Source organism: Dipodomys spectabilis, unplaced genomic scaffold (assembly GCF_019054845.1).
Source record: "Dipodomys spectabilis isolate Male_0828 unplaced genomic scaffold, ASM1905484v1 ptg000373l, whole genome shotgun sequence".
Taxonomy (NCBI): Eukaryota; Metazoa; Chordata; class Mammalia; order Rodentia; family Heteromyidae; genus Dipodomys; species Dipodomys spectabilis.
Window position 1 is genome coordinate 2953204 of NW_024871050.1, and position 14364 is coordinate 2967567.

At 37.1% G+C, this 14364-nt stretch overlaps 1 protein-coding gene across 8 annotated transcripts in view; it reads left to right on the top strand.

Annotated features, from left to right (window-relative positions):
• Positions 1-14364, top strand: part of Abi2 (abl interactor 2) — a 69908-nt gene that overhangs the window by 8372 nt on the left and 47172 nt on the right. For all 8 annotated transcript variants that reach the window (XM_042667036.1, XM_042667040.1, XM_042667038.1 and 5 more), the window contains exon 2: positions 9904-10071. In XM_042667036.1, the coding sequence (XP_042522970.1) occupies positions 9904-10071 (168 nt within the window). The remainder of the gene's footprint in view (positions 1-9903; positions 10072-14364) is intronic.

Genomic DNA, 14364 nt, shown 5'->3' on the forward strand with positions numbered 1-14364 from the left:
AATTTTGAGGGTTTTTTTGTGGGGGAGGGAGGGACAGTGTAAATGATGATAATGTTGCACTTAAGTTTTTTTAGGATGATGCACATTTACTGGTGTATTGGTAGGTGCTAGGGCCCACAGTAATGATGTAGCAGTTTTCTTGTGTAGGTTGCTATACTCATGGAGTTAAGATTTCCAGTTTTTGCCTTCTACCTTGTTCTCCTCTCTGATAGTATTAGATCAGTCTGTTCCTGGTAGGCCAATTCTATGATTTAAATTATAGTTATGATATCTCAACTGCTTACTAGATGCCACTCTTGTAATTTCTGTTATTTGGCAAACACCGATTTTTTGGTATGAGTGTCTCTTAAATGGCACTGTTTCTTCTTCCATGGTCACTTTTAGTAGTTAACCTTCCCTTCCATCAGTATAAGAAAATACCTAAAGAAAGGAGGAGGCAACAATGCTCAATAGGAAATGTACTTATTACCTTGCTCACGTAATTGTAACCCCTCTGTACAGCATTTTTACAATAAAAAACATACCAAAAAAGAAAAAGAAAAAATACCTGAGGCTGTTAACTTGGAAAGGTTTGTTTTGGCTTATGGTTTTGAGTATAACAGTCCATGATCAAGTATTCCTAGAACTTTGGGCTTCTGACAAGGCAGCTCATTATGATGGGAAAGCATGGTAGGACATACTGCTTACCTCATGAGCCAGGAAACAGAGAGAAATGGAAAGAGGAAAGACTTGGACTTACATAACTAATAGAACTCCTAGGTTTCAAATTGGGAAATTTGCTTTGTGCTTTGGATAATCTCAAGATATTTATAATTTAGTCATTAATCAGGTTAACAAATACATGAAAAATAAATGATTTGAAAGAGAAAAGGCTTATTATCATAATTTTACATTAAAATAAATATAGAGGAAGTGGCGCTGTAGCTCAAGTGGTAGAGCGCTCGCCTTGAGTTGAAGAGCTGAGGGACAGCACCCAGGCCCAGAGTTCAAGCCCCACGACCGACAAAAAATAAATAAATAAATAAAATAAAATAAATATAGAAAAGGTTAAGTTTAGTACTTTTGAGGAGATTTATTTTGGATAAGTAGTATTCCCTACATGAAACATAATAAATTCTCTAAAACTAAAGTGATTATTTTAATTATGGGACACGCACAGGGGGGTAGTTAACTTTAGACATCATGGTGAAAACCATGAGTAATTTATATACGTCACTTATATCCGTCTTTTTGTATGATGCAACAACTGTAGATGATTGCCATTTCGACATACTTAATTATGTTTTGTTTTGATAGGATAATTAAAAGGAGGCTTATAAGTCAAATTTTAATAATGGTAAAACCTGAAGTTAATGGAAAATTTTCTCTTATTTGGTTGAAAGTTTTTTTTTTTTTGGTTGGTTGTGGGGCTTGAACTCTGGGCCTGAACATTTGAACTCTTCAGCTCAAGTGAGCGCTCTACCACTTGAGCCACAGCACCACTTCCAGTTTTCTGGTGCCTAATTGGAGATAAGAGTCTCTCGGACTTTTCTTGCCCAGGCTGGCTTTGAACCATTATCCTCAGATCTCAGCCTCCTGAGTAGCTAGGATTACAGGTGTGAGCCACCAGTGCCACTGCTGGTTGAAAGTTTTTAAGTAAAGATCTAGAAACAACAAATTGAAGACTTGATAAGTTGGAATCTCATCAAACTTAAAGGTTTCTGCATGGCAAAGATAACTGAGATTTTTACCAGCTACACATTAGACAAGTGCCTGATGTCCTTGGAACTCAAAAAATTAAATCCTCAAAGAAATAACAGTCCAATTAATAAATGGGGTAGTGACTTAAGAAAGACATCAATATCTCTGGCAATAAAGGAAATGCACATTAAAACAACACTGAGATTTTATCTCACCCCAGTTAAAATGGGGTGAGAAAACAATAAATGCTGGTGAGGATGTGGCCAGAAGAGAATTCTGATACACTGCTGGTGGGAATATAGGCTTATTCCACTGAGCAGTGTGGAGATTTCCTCAAAAAACTAAATGTAGAACTACCTATGACCCAGCAATTCCACTTCTGGGCATTTATTCAATAGATCACAAGGTTACAGTAAAGCCATCAACACAATCATGTTAATTGCAGCATGTATATATTGCAGCATGGTATATATACACAATGAAATTCTACTCATCCATCAGAAAGAATGATATTGTACTATTCATAAGGAACTGTAAAGACTTGGAAAAAATTATATTAAGTCAGACCCAGAGAAACAAAGGTTGCATGGCTTCCTCAATTTGTGGTAGCTAGAATGTGCCTACAAGTAAATGTGTTGGGTGGTATGCAAGTGGTAAAAATGAATTTACTGAAGTATCATAGACTGTGGAGAGCTCAAATAGCAGAATTTTTTAGAAAGACAACGTCCAAACCCAACAAAAATGGACACCAGGAAATGGATACATGCAAGAGGTAGGGTGGGACCAAGGAGATAGGGGACAGGGAAAATGCTGTCAAGAATTCATTGTATGTTCCACAAAATTAAGAAGAGTAGGGGAAGGAGTGGGTGGAAGCAGGTGAGAGTGAGAGTTGTTGAATGGGGTGGCACTGATCACTATGCATCGCATTCGTGAAGTGCTTTGTTAAAAGTCACTTTCTTTGTACAACTATTTAAAGATAATAAAATTGAAAAAAATAAACAATATCACCCCACCTGGAATTCATTTTACTTTTTTTTTTTTTTTGGTGGGTCGTGGAGGCTTGAACTCTGGGCCTGGGCGCTGTCTCTCAGCTCTTCAGCTCAAGGCTAGCACCCTACTACTAAAGCCACAGCACCACTTTTCTGGCTTTTTTCTGCTTATGTGGTGCTGAGGAATTGAACCCAGGGACCCATGCATGCGAGGCAAGCACTCTACCATGGAGCCAACTTCCCAGCCCTCATCTTACTTTTTAAATAAGATTAAATTCCAGAGTGTTGCATTTGTCACAGTTGATGTGTCTCCATTGATATCATTATTGTAAGTTTATTTTTGATTAATTAAAAAAATTCTTTTCCCTTCTCTTTTTAACATCTTTTATTTTGTCTGAACCAGTTGGGAGTAAGCTGCTGATCTTGAGTGTCCTACCCCTTTTGAATACTCTAATTAGTGCTTTTTCTATAAACATGAACATTTTTAGTCTACTCTTTTACATATTGATCACCATCTATTCCTCACGTTTCTCTTCAATTTTTGCCATTTGTTCCACAAATATTTACTAGATGAATAATGCAGTTTAGAAGTGTGTGTTGTATTTAAGTTATCATAATAATGTAATTTTCAGTCTTGAACTTCTTTTGATTTTTCAAGACCATGCCAACTTTTTTTTCTTTTTTGTTGTACTGGGGATTGAACTTGGGGCCTTGTGCTTGTTAGGCAAAGGCTCTACCACTTTAGTCATATCTGAAGTCCTTTTGCTTTTAATTTGTATAGCTGAGTTTCTGCTTTGTGTTTTTATTGCTGAGTTATTTAATTATTTAATTTATTTAGTTTTGCTTTATTGTTTTTCACTCTCACTTGTATGATTCACTCTAAGTTGAATGTTATGCTTTTTTTATAGCGTGCATTTCTTCCTCTCAGCTATATGAAGTCTGGTATTGTGACCTTAGTTCTGTGATTGCACGTGTAAATTTTCACATATCAGTGAGGTACTTTCCTGACTAAGCTACATTCTCCATCCTGCATGTGTGAAATTTTTGCTTAACAATTTTGTGAGGAAAGAAAATGGTTACTGTATTTTAAATTCCAGCAGATGCCAAAGTCCTAAAGTGTGGGGGTATTAGGGAACTGATGATTTGATTCAGGAGTACTGAACTCTGTTGTTTTTAGCCTTGCTTGGGCTAATGGATTCACTTGCATGGATTTACTCTCTCAACCTTTCTTGGCAGTGCAAACTGTATTCTTTGAAGCTCCTTTCACAGTGTCACTTAAGATAGCATTCCTACTTGAATATCATCTGTATCCCTTACCATGTTGCATAGACGTTTTCTGTTTATTTGTCTCTCTTTGTACTGGAATAAAAACTGCTTGACTGTAGAGAACATGCTTTCATTTTGAATGCTACTGTCTATTACAGGTGTTCAGTGAATAAGGACTTACTGAAATGAATTGGTTGAACTTAGTTGCATCATGGGGAGTGACTAGGAGACATCACTGAATATTTTGAAGAGCTAACTGATAAAATGAGAACTGATGATTGTAATCTACCAATTTGAGCATAGTTTATTCCCAGAATCAAAGTAATTGCAGTGGAATGGACTTGACTGGGCCAAAGAAGTACTTCTAGAGAAGAGAAAGAGACTGATAATAATTTGTAGAGAAAAATCTCCTTTCATGTCTTCACTTGTGCTTCCTAATTATTATCTTTTCCTGCCACATTGTTGATTATACCCTAAATTGTCTATAAAATGCATGCTGTTATGATAGATAGATAGATAATGAACCTAATGTTAATGATACTAAAGTTTTTTTTACTTTTTTTTTTTTTTTTACTTTCTCCAGAGGTTTGTAGAGGTTTATTTTTCTTCTGATTACCAGACCTAAAACATCAAATTGAAAAGTAAGTTTTAAGTTTTCTCTTAGAGAGTATACCAAGTAGGTAAAACCAAGTAGGTTTGATGTTGCCAGTGCTTCTGGAGTTAAAACTCTCCCACAATATATTTCTCTCCCCCCTTTTCTTTCATTAGGTGATAGAAGTAGGCCACCCCACTGGAGGAGGGAGAGGATGCTTTACAGGCTGGGCTGAACTACAAGTCTGCTATGCCTTCTCTGGCTGGGAGGATCTGAAAGTGTGTCCATGTACCCCTTTTTTGAGCTGGACCTTCTTTATGGTAGTGTGGAAGGAGTAGGACACTCATTTCTTCTGGATGTTTTTTTCTAGGCCCTAAAATCTGTCTGTTTTAGGCAAAGGATTCTAGCCCATTGGCACAGATGAGATATAATACTTCATATAATCTGAACAGAAATGAATTTACTTCATCATTGGCATGGTAGAAAATGTAATTTGTTCATAAAATCTAGATACTTGTGCTGGGTGCTTGTGGCCCAACCCTGTAATCTTAGCTACTTTTAGGAGACTGATATATTAGGATTTAGGTAAGAAGACAACTTTGGCAAACAGATCTGGGTGGAGTTGAGAGTGTAGCTCAGTGGTAAAAACACTTGCTTAGGAGGTTAGTCAGTCCTCAGTACCACAAACAATGATAAACGATAGAAAGAAAAGGAGCTAATGAGTGACTATGGCAGGATATATCAGCAAAGAATGTAAAGACAGTTTAGATTGGAAGTCCATACTGCTAACATGGTAGCAGATATATCTAAAAATGGGCTAGAGCCAGGTTTAGTGGCTATGCCTATAATCCAAAAACCTGAGGAAGTGGAACCAGGAGTTCAGGACCAGCCTGGGCTACATAGAAAACTTTTATTTTTCTTTTTAAAAAAGTAATTGTGGGCTGGGAATGTGGCTTAGTGATAGAGTGCTTGCCTAGCATGCATGAGGCCCTGGGTTCGATTCCTCAGTACTATATAAACAGAAAAAGCCGGATGTGAAGCTGTGGCTCAAAGTGTTAGAGTGCTAGCCTTGAGCAAAAAGCAGCTCAGGGACAGTGCGTAGGCCCTGAGTTCAGTCCCAAGACTGGCAAAAAAAAAAAAAAGAACTGTGAATCTCTGGAACCTTACTTCAGATATTCTAGAACTCCTATGTTATAATGTGATAGGTGTGTAAAGAAAATACTTTTACTTTTCTTTAAGAGCCTTACCACTAGGGGTCGTATGAATCTGCTCAATGTTAACTGTGTCCTGTACATTTGTTAAATTGCTATGGGAATTGGTTTTACTTGAAGTTCAAGACTGTATAGTTTGTTGGCAAAAGGTATACTATAGGTGAAGGAAAAGGAAGAACACAGAAGTAGACAACTATGAGCCATGTTTTGGGCATCATAAGATTAATTAAAGTTCAGATAAGGTTGAATAGGAAATAATTTCTAGATTTTATTAGTGAAGGAATTTTATTAGTGGAGGAGTTTGTATTTAAGTGGAAGAGAGGAAGCCATAGAGGCTTCAGCTGATTTGGAAAGATGAATCAATTAGGCCAGATATAAGATACTGTCATTTGCTCTGGAAACTAATATAGTAGTACTTCCAAGAAAACCAGATGAGTAGTATATGACTAGTAGGAGGCCAAAAAAAGGAGCGCATGTAAAGTACAGATACAAAGTAAGTATGCTGGGATAGAGAGTTTGAAAGTATGTAAGATGATGGAGTAGTAGTGTTAAAAGTAGGAGGAAGTGGTTTTAAGGGGAAGGTGATAAATTGTAGATAATATGGAGCTGGTATAATGAACAGAGTAATATGCCATATAAACAGTTTGTACGGAATGGGTTGTGTTTGGAAATAACAGTGAAATTTCTCTCAAAGGCCTGAAAGTACAGTGAGAAGAATAGTATTAAAAAAAAAAAAGTTTCGGGGCTGGGGAAGGTGGCTCAGTGGTAGAGCGCTTGCCTTGCATGCCTGAGGTCCTGGGTTTGATTCCTCAGCACCACATAAGCAAAAAGAAAAAAGCCGTAAGTGGCGCTGTGGCTCAAGTGGTAGAGCGCTAGCCTTGAGCTGAAGAGCTGAGGGACAGTGCCCAGGCCCAGAGTTGAAGCCCCACGACCGGACCCAAAAATAAGTTTCGATCCAGGTGCCAGTGGCCTGTAATAACTTTATGGGGGGCTGAGACTGGCAGATTCTGGATTTGAGGCCTGCTTGGGCAGAAAAAATTTGAGAGACCCTTTTTTAAATCAATAGCTGAGTGTGGTGATATGCACTTGTCATTCTAGCTATATCAGGAGGATTACAGTTCCTGGTCAGCCTGGACCAAAAAACAAAACAAAACAAAAGTCCACAAGACTCCATCTCAGTGGATTAAGTTGCACATGGTAATACCTGTCATCCTAATTACAATTGGAAGTGAAAAATAATAGCATCGCAGACTAGGCACACTTTCGCAGGAATCAAAAAGCAGTGCAAAAAAGGGATGGGGTCATGGATCAGTAGTGTAGCAAGTATGAAACCCTGAGTTCAAACTCGGTACTGCAAAAAAAAAAAAAAAAAGATGGGAAGAATCAATAGTATGACAAAAATTATTTGACTGTAGCTGTGTGGTTTTATTTGCTGGTCTTTTGGATCTGTTTTTGTGCTAGTACCAATCTGTTTTTGTTGTTTTGGCTTTGTAGTATAATTTGAAGTTGGGTATTGTAGTACCTCCATTGGTGCTGTTTTTACTGAGAATTGCTTTTGCTACTTGGTGTCTTTTGTTTCTCCATATGAACTTTTGGATTTCTATAATTCAGTGAGGAAAGCTATTGGGTCTGGTCTTGGACTCTTAATCCTCCTTAGTAGCTGGGATCATAGGCATGTGCTACCACTGCCAGTTGGGTTTTTTTCGGTGCCAATCCTGGGACTTGAACTCAGGGACTGGGCACTGTCCCTGAACTTCTTTTGCTCAAGGCTGTACTTTGCTACTTGAGCCACGGCTCCTCTTTTTGCTTTTGGTAAATTAGAAGTAACAATCTCACAGACTTTCTTACCCGGGACTGGCTTCCAACCATGATCCTCAGATCTCAGCCTACTGAGTAGAATTTCAGGCATGAGTCACCAGTGCCCGGCCCCCACTGTTTATATATCTATATATAAATATATATACACACACATATATAATGTATATATATGTATATATAATTTGTGTTTTGAGACAGGGCTTGCTATGTTGCTCACGTTGATTTCAAAAGTTTTGCTTATGTGGTACTTAGGAATCGAACCCAGGGCCTCGGGAATGCAAGGCAAGCACTCTACCACTGAGCCACCTTCCCAGCCCCTTTAGTCTTAGTTCTTTCCAGAAGCAGTTTAATTTTGATTATAATAGATTTGAGATTAAAAATATTACTTATTGTCTGTGGGTTGGATATAAAAATACATAATACTTTTTTTTTTTGGGTCCGGTCGTGGGGCCTGAACTCTGGGCCTGAGCGCTGTCCCTCAGCTCTTCAGCTCAAGGCTAGCGCTCTACCACTTGAGCCACAGCGCCACTTCCAGCTTTTTTCTTTTTGCTTATGTGGTGCTGAGGAATCGAACCCAGAGCCTCATGCATGCAAGGCAAGGGCTCTACCACTGAGCCACCTTCCCAGCCCGAATTTTACTTCTTTTTCTTAACCCCTACCTTGGAAAATTTTGTATCTACATTTATTGATTCTGATTTCAGACCATGTGGGAGACAAGATTGTGACCGTAGTGATGGACAGTTATTACGTATGTTTGTATTTTAGAAAGTGGTTTTTTTTTCTTAGTGGGTTGTGGGGCTTGAACTCTGGGCTTGGGCAGTGTTCCTGAGCTCTTCAGCTCAAGGGGAACACTCTACCACTTGAACCACAGCACCACTTCTGATTTTCTGGTGGTTAATGGAGATAAGAGTCTCATGAACTTTCCTGCCTGGGTTGGCTTTGAACCAGATCCTCAGATCTTAGTCTCCCGAGTAGCTAGGATTACAGGTGTGAGATACCAGTGCCTGGTTTAGAAAGTGATTTTACATTCCTTATCTTATTCAAGGTTCACACATTCTTAGAAAAGCTTAATCAGGAATTTATCTTCTTCACCTTGTAATTGAGGGAACTGATAACTGTGACAGTTGTTCAAGTTGTCATATTACAGTAAAGAGTAGTGATGATACTAAAAGATTTCTGGCTCCTGAACCATAGAATCTTTCTATGTTCTCACTTCAGTGAGAAGATAGTGTTTGACATTTGGTAGTATACATTGTTTAACTGCCATTGCTTTGCTTTGCAACCTTAGAAATAATTTAGACAATTTTTGCTGTATAGTCTTTGTCTAATGGAGCTTATGATTTTTGCAATTTATACCCCATAGGGTTGTCATACTTAAAATACTCAGGAAAAAATAATCTTTTCATTATTTTTATTTTTGTCATTATTAACAATTTTCATTTATCTTTTTTTTCCGGTCATGGGGCTTGAACTCTGGGCTTGGGCGCTGTCCCTCAGCTCTTCAGCTCAAGGCGAGCGCTCGACTGCTTGAGCCACAGTGCCACTTCGGGTTTTCTGGTGGTTTATTGGAGATAAGAGTCTCACCGACTTTCCTTGTCCGGGCTAGCTTTGAACCGGGATCCTCAGATCTCAGCTTCCTCAGGAGCTAGGATTACAGGTGTGAGCCACCGGCACCTGGCTCATTTATCATTAATATTTTGATAAGACATAGGTAACCACATATAGTCACATTTTACCACATTGCACATTGTTAGGGTGAAAAAAATGACTTCAGAAAAGTAGGAAAGGCTATGCCAGAATTTATGCATTTAAATCAGTATTGCTTTTCTCTGCAGTGACTTTGAAAAGATACACACACACACACTCTCTCTCTCTCTCTCTCTCTCATATGGTTAATTGGAGATAAACACATATATATATGGTTAATTGGATTTATATGTATCTCTCTCTCTCTCTCTCTCTCTATCTATCTACAGTTACTTGGAGATGAGTTTTATGGGCTTTTCCTGCTTAGCCTGGCTGTGTAACACACACACACACACACACACACACACACACACACACACACACACACACGTGCTATTACTGCTCAAATGTTTATTGGATCTCAGTGTTAAAAAGCTTCAGTATTTCATTTTCATTTGTACAAGGTGTGTATTTACCATTAAATTACCAAGGAACTTAGTCATTAGTTTAGTTTGGAGTTTTTATGAACTTATCATTGGTTTACAGAATATTTTTGGCTGTGGGTATAGATTTAGTAGTGGTTTTAAGGAGTATTTTTGTGGGTGATGGATAGAAATGGGTGGTCTTTGAAATAATCATTACTGATTTGCTTTTTCCATAGTCATCAGATAAGCAGCGAGCCCTAGAAGAAACCAAAGCCTATACCACCCAATCCTTAGCAAGCGTTGCCTATCTGATAAACACCTTGGCCAACAATGTCCTACAGATGCTGGATATCCAGGCATCCCAGTTACGAAGGATGGAATCTTCAATCAATCACATTTCACAAGTGAGCCATGTTATTTTCCTATTTGTCTGTGTGAAACAATATTCACAAGCCAATGTATCATGTTGATGTCTTTTATTATGTGAGATAATGTACCTGTATTATTTGGAAAATACAAATTCAATATTATTTTATTATTTTTGTGGTGTAGTTATTGTGTCTGTAATTAGGAAAGTAAATTTTAATAGATTCTATTAAAAGTTATTTATCATGATAACATAATTAGCTTGGAAGTGAAAATATGTCCTTTATATATGTACTTTATATATGTACTTTATTATTTTAAATAAAGTCTAATGGCTTGGTGGCTTGTTTAATATTTCTTAGGTTTTTAGATTTTATTTTTCTTGGTGCCAGTTCTGGGGCTTGAACTCAGGGCTTGGGTGCATCCTTAAGCTTTTTTTCTCAAGGTTAACATTTGACTATAGACTTTGCTGCCCAGGCTGGCTTTGAAATGCAGCCCTAGCTGGGATGGTAGGTGTGAGCCACTGGTGTGGAGCTCCTAGGTTTTTATTTTTTTTGCAGTGTTGGAACAAACTCTGTTCTGTCACTGAGCTATGACCCACACTTAGGTTTTATGTTTATTGGAATAATACTAGATGTACTTGTGGTACTGGAAAGAATAAGAGACTTAGAAAACCTTACAAAAATAGCTTTATATAGAACTTAAAATTTTTTTTTTAATTAGAAAACTCATGCTCATGAAAATACAGGAACAAAATGGAAAAACAAACTTTTCTGCTGAATCTTTTTACTATTAATACTTTCTTTTGTATATAATACTTTTTTCATAGTTGTAAAATTATAGCTGTAATTATAATAGGTATAGAATTTGTAGTTTTTTTTTTTTTTTTTGTTGGTTGTGGGGCTTGAACATTGGGCCTGTGCACTGTCCCTAAGCTCTTGAGCTCAAGACTAGCACTCTACCACTTGAGCCATAATACCACTTCCGGCCTTTTCTGTTTATATGGTGCTGAGGAATTGAACCTTGGGCCTCATGCATGCGAGGCAAACACTCTACCACTGAGCCACTTTCCCAGCTAAAACACATTTTTTATGATGGTATAATCTTTTTGTATATGCTTCTAGAGGTTGCATGTTGGCATGTTGTAATCATTCTAATATTTTAGGGCCATTTAAAATAATGATACTGCTGGGTGTGGTGATGCACATCTGTAATCCTAGTACTCTGAAGGCTGAGGTAAGAGAATTCAGTTTGAGGCCACTTTGAGCTAGCAAGACCCCTACCTCAAAAAATGAAACAAAAACCACTTCAATGGAAAACTAATTTAATTGGAAATGTAATTTCCAAAAAAATTAAAATGATAAAAGTTTGATCTGCCCCAAAGAGATGTTTAAAGTTGTCAGTTTTTGCCTTTTTTGCCATTTTGAGTAATTTGATGTCATACTATATAAGTGCACTATTTTTTTTTTGGGGTGGGGGGAGTCTGGTCGTGGGGCCTGAACTCTGGGCCTGGGCGCTGTCCCTCAGCTCAGCTCTTCAGCTCAAGGCTAGCTAGCGCTCTACCACTTGAGCCACAGTGCCACTTCCAGCTTTTTTCTTTTTGTTTATGTGGTGCTGAGGAATCAAACCCAGGGCCTCATGCATGCAAGGCAGGCAATCTACCACTGAGCCACCTTCCCAGCCCCAAGTGCACTATTTCGAAACCTAAATAATTACAACTTTCGTAGAATTAAAAGAATTTTAAAATGTACATATTGTTATTTGTATATCTTGAGAGTTCACTACTTTTAAAAATCATTTAATCTAAGCTCGCTCTGTGGCGCACAATGGATAGCACATTGGACTTCTAAAAATCGTTTAATCTAGCCATTTTTGAGTCTAAAAGTTTACCCATTTTTATAAATAATTATCTTTTATATAGTATAATTCTACACTATAATGCTACTTGAAAATTTATCAGACTAGAGGACTTTCATTTTAAATCTGTTTTTTTTTTTGGGGGGGGGGGGTTCAGTCGTGGGCCTGAACTCTGGGCCTGGGTGCTGTCCCTCAGCTTTCAGCTCAAGGCTAGCATTCTACCACTTGAGCCACGGAGCCACTTCCGGCTTTTTTCTTTTTGTTTATGTGGTGCTGAGGAATCGAACCCAGGGCCTCAGGCATGCAAGGCAAGCGCTCTACCACTGATCCACCTTCCCAGCCCCTCATTTTAAATCTGAATTTAACATTTTAAAGGTTTCTTCATATCCCATCTAAACTTCTGTGGACATTTTATCCTTTATTACTTTTGTATTGCTAGAGCAAAAAAGAATTGATGAATTTAATGAGTGAGAGGAAATTTTATTTCAGAAAGGTCCCCTAAAGGGAAGAATCAGTGATATTTGAAATAAATAGATAAACTTATGGAAGGGGAGTTGAAAAATGACTAATTTTTCAAGTTTTGTATTTGATGATTTTAAAATTTTTGCATGTTTAAAGTATTTACAAAGGACCTGAAAAAGTCAGAAGAAAAGAGCTAATATAGAAAAGAAATTAATATAGCCAAGTTCCCAAGAAGTAATGACATTTTGTTAAATGACAGATGAAAATAGGAGAGATTATGTGAGTAAATAAATGATGACAATAGCGAAGAACAGCAGGAGAGAATAATTTATTTTATTACAATTCTGAAGTCCTTACTTAGATAAGAAAAGGAGAATGGGTAACAAGCTCAAGGAAGAAGGTGAATACTTTGAAGGGCACCCTAGATTGTAAGTGTTTGTATTCAGCTAATGAACTTCTATGTATCATATAAAGTAACGTTTGAGTATATAGCCTAAAGCATGCATCTTTTAAAGCTATTTGAGTAGAATAAGTAAAGAAGTAGGTAGAGAGCTGAATAGGATTTCTTGGGCCAGACATTAGTTGGTCATGAATAAAGTAGATAAAAATAAATGTTTGTAAAATAATGTAAGCTGGAATTCTTCTCAAAGCACAGTGGAAGATATAAACATCAATGAATTCAATATTTAGGATAATTTTTATTTAAAATTATATATTTTTGTTGCTTAGATATTTTTGCTTATAAATTAGTTTTAAATTAAATGCCACCTAAGGCTATCGTTGTGTAATTTTGCATAAACATTAGGTTTTGTATACTTCCTAGTGTCCTCTGTGTAGTTTTCATGTTATGAATGAAGGATGGATAACTGAAAGTTATGTTTTACATTTGTTAGTAAATCATTTGTTTATAGAAAATGGGTAATTTGGAGCACACTTATGATTTCAGTAATTAAATGCTTAGTTAAAATGTTAGCTTACTAATAAGAAATTTGAGACATATTAAAAACACCCACTTAGTTGAGTTAATAAACTGTAACTGTTTAATTGCAGATATTTTCCCACACTGATGGGCAGCTAACTGAGGTAGTGTTATCCAGTACAGTCAACTCTCAATTATCTGTGGTAATGGGAAACAAAAATGCATGGATAAGCCTTAAACAATGTTTTATACAGTCCTTTCCTGTCATCTGCTGGGGCCTGAGCATGTGCTTGGGTTCATGAGGGAGATCTGGCAGTGGGGCTCAGGCTTGCAAAGGAGTTCTGGGAGTCAGTATGATTCCTCAAAGCAATATGAAGTATTCTGTAGGAACCTGGACTTGGCACTGTGTGGCTGAAGTGTCATGGGGGAGCCTGCAGCATGCAAGACCAGCTTGGCAATAGCAGTGAGAAGGGTGAAAAAACTGATGACAAGAATAGATACTTTAAATCATACACATTTGCCATCATATTCCTTGGTGTGTGTTCTGGTTACCAGGATCTGTAGCAAACAGTAGTAATTTAAGCAACAGTGAATTTGCATTAGTTTTGGTCTTCTTTGCCAGCTAAACAGTTATTTTTACTTGCTACAGGTGAGTGTTACTATTCAGGTCTCTTCTAAATAAGAATACATTTATTGTCTCATATAATTAGTAGCTTTAGAAAACCAGGATTATACTTAAAATACTTCTCTTAATATTAACATTCTTCTTAAATACCACTATTAGATCTATACATCTAGAAATTTAATGCATTTTATATTGCAGTGGCAAAGAATATCATGAAGCAAAGGCAGTGGTCATTACTGAAACCTGTGCATTTGATTCAAAGAAAACATAGTAGCCATAGTTTCTATTTAAAGATATGTTATAGAAGTAGAAAATATGTGAACTAGTTTGTGAAGTTCATAAAAGGTTATCTTGTAGTTTTCTATGATTTTTTTTAACCTTTATAGGATGAACACTACTTTGAAATAGCTTGTGTGGTTCATAAAAGATTATCTTGTAGTTTTCTATGATTTTTTTAACCTTTATAGG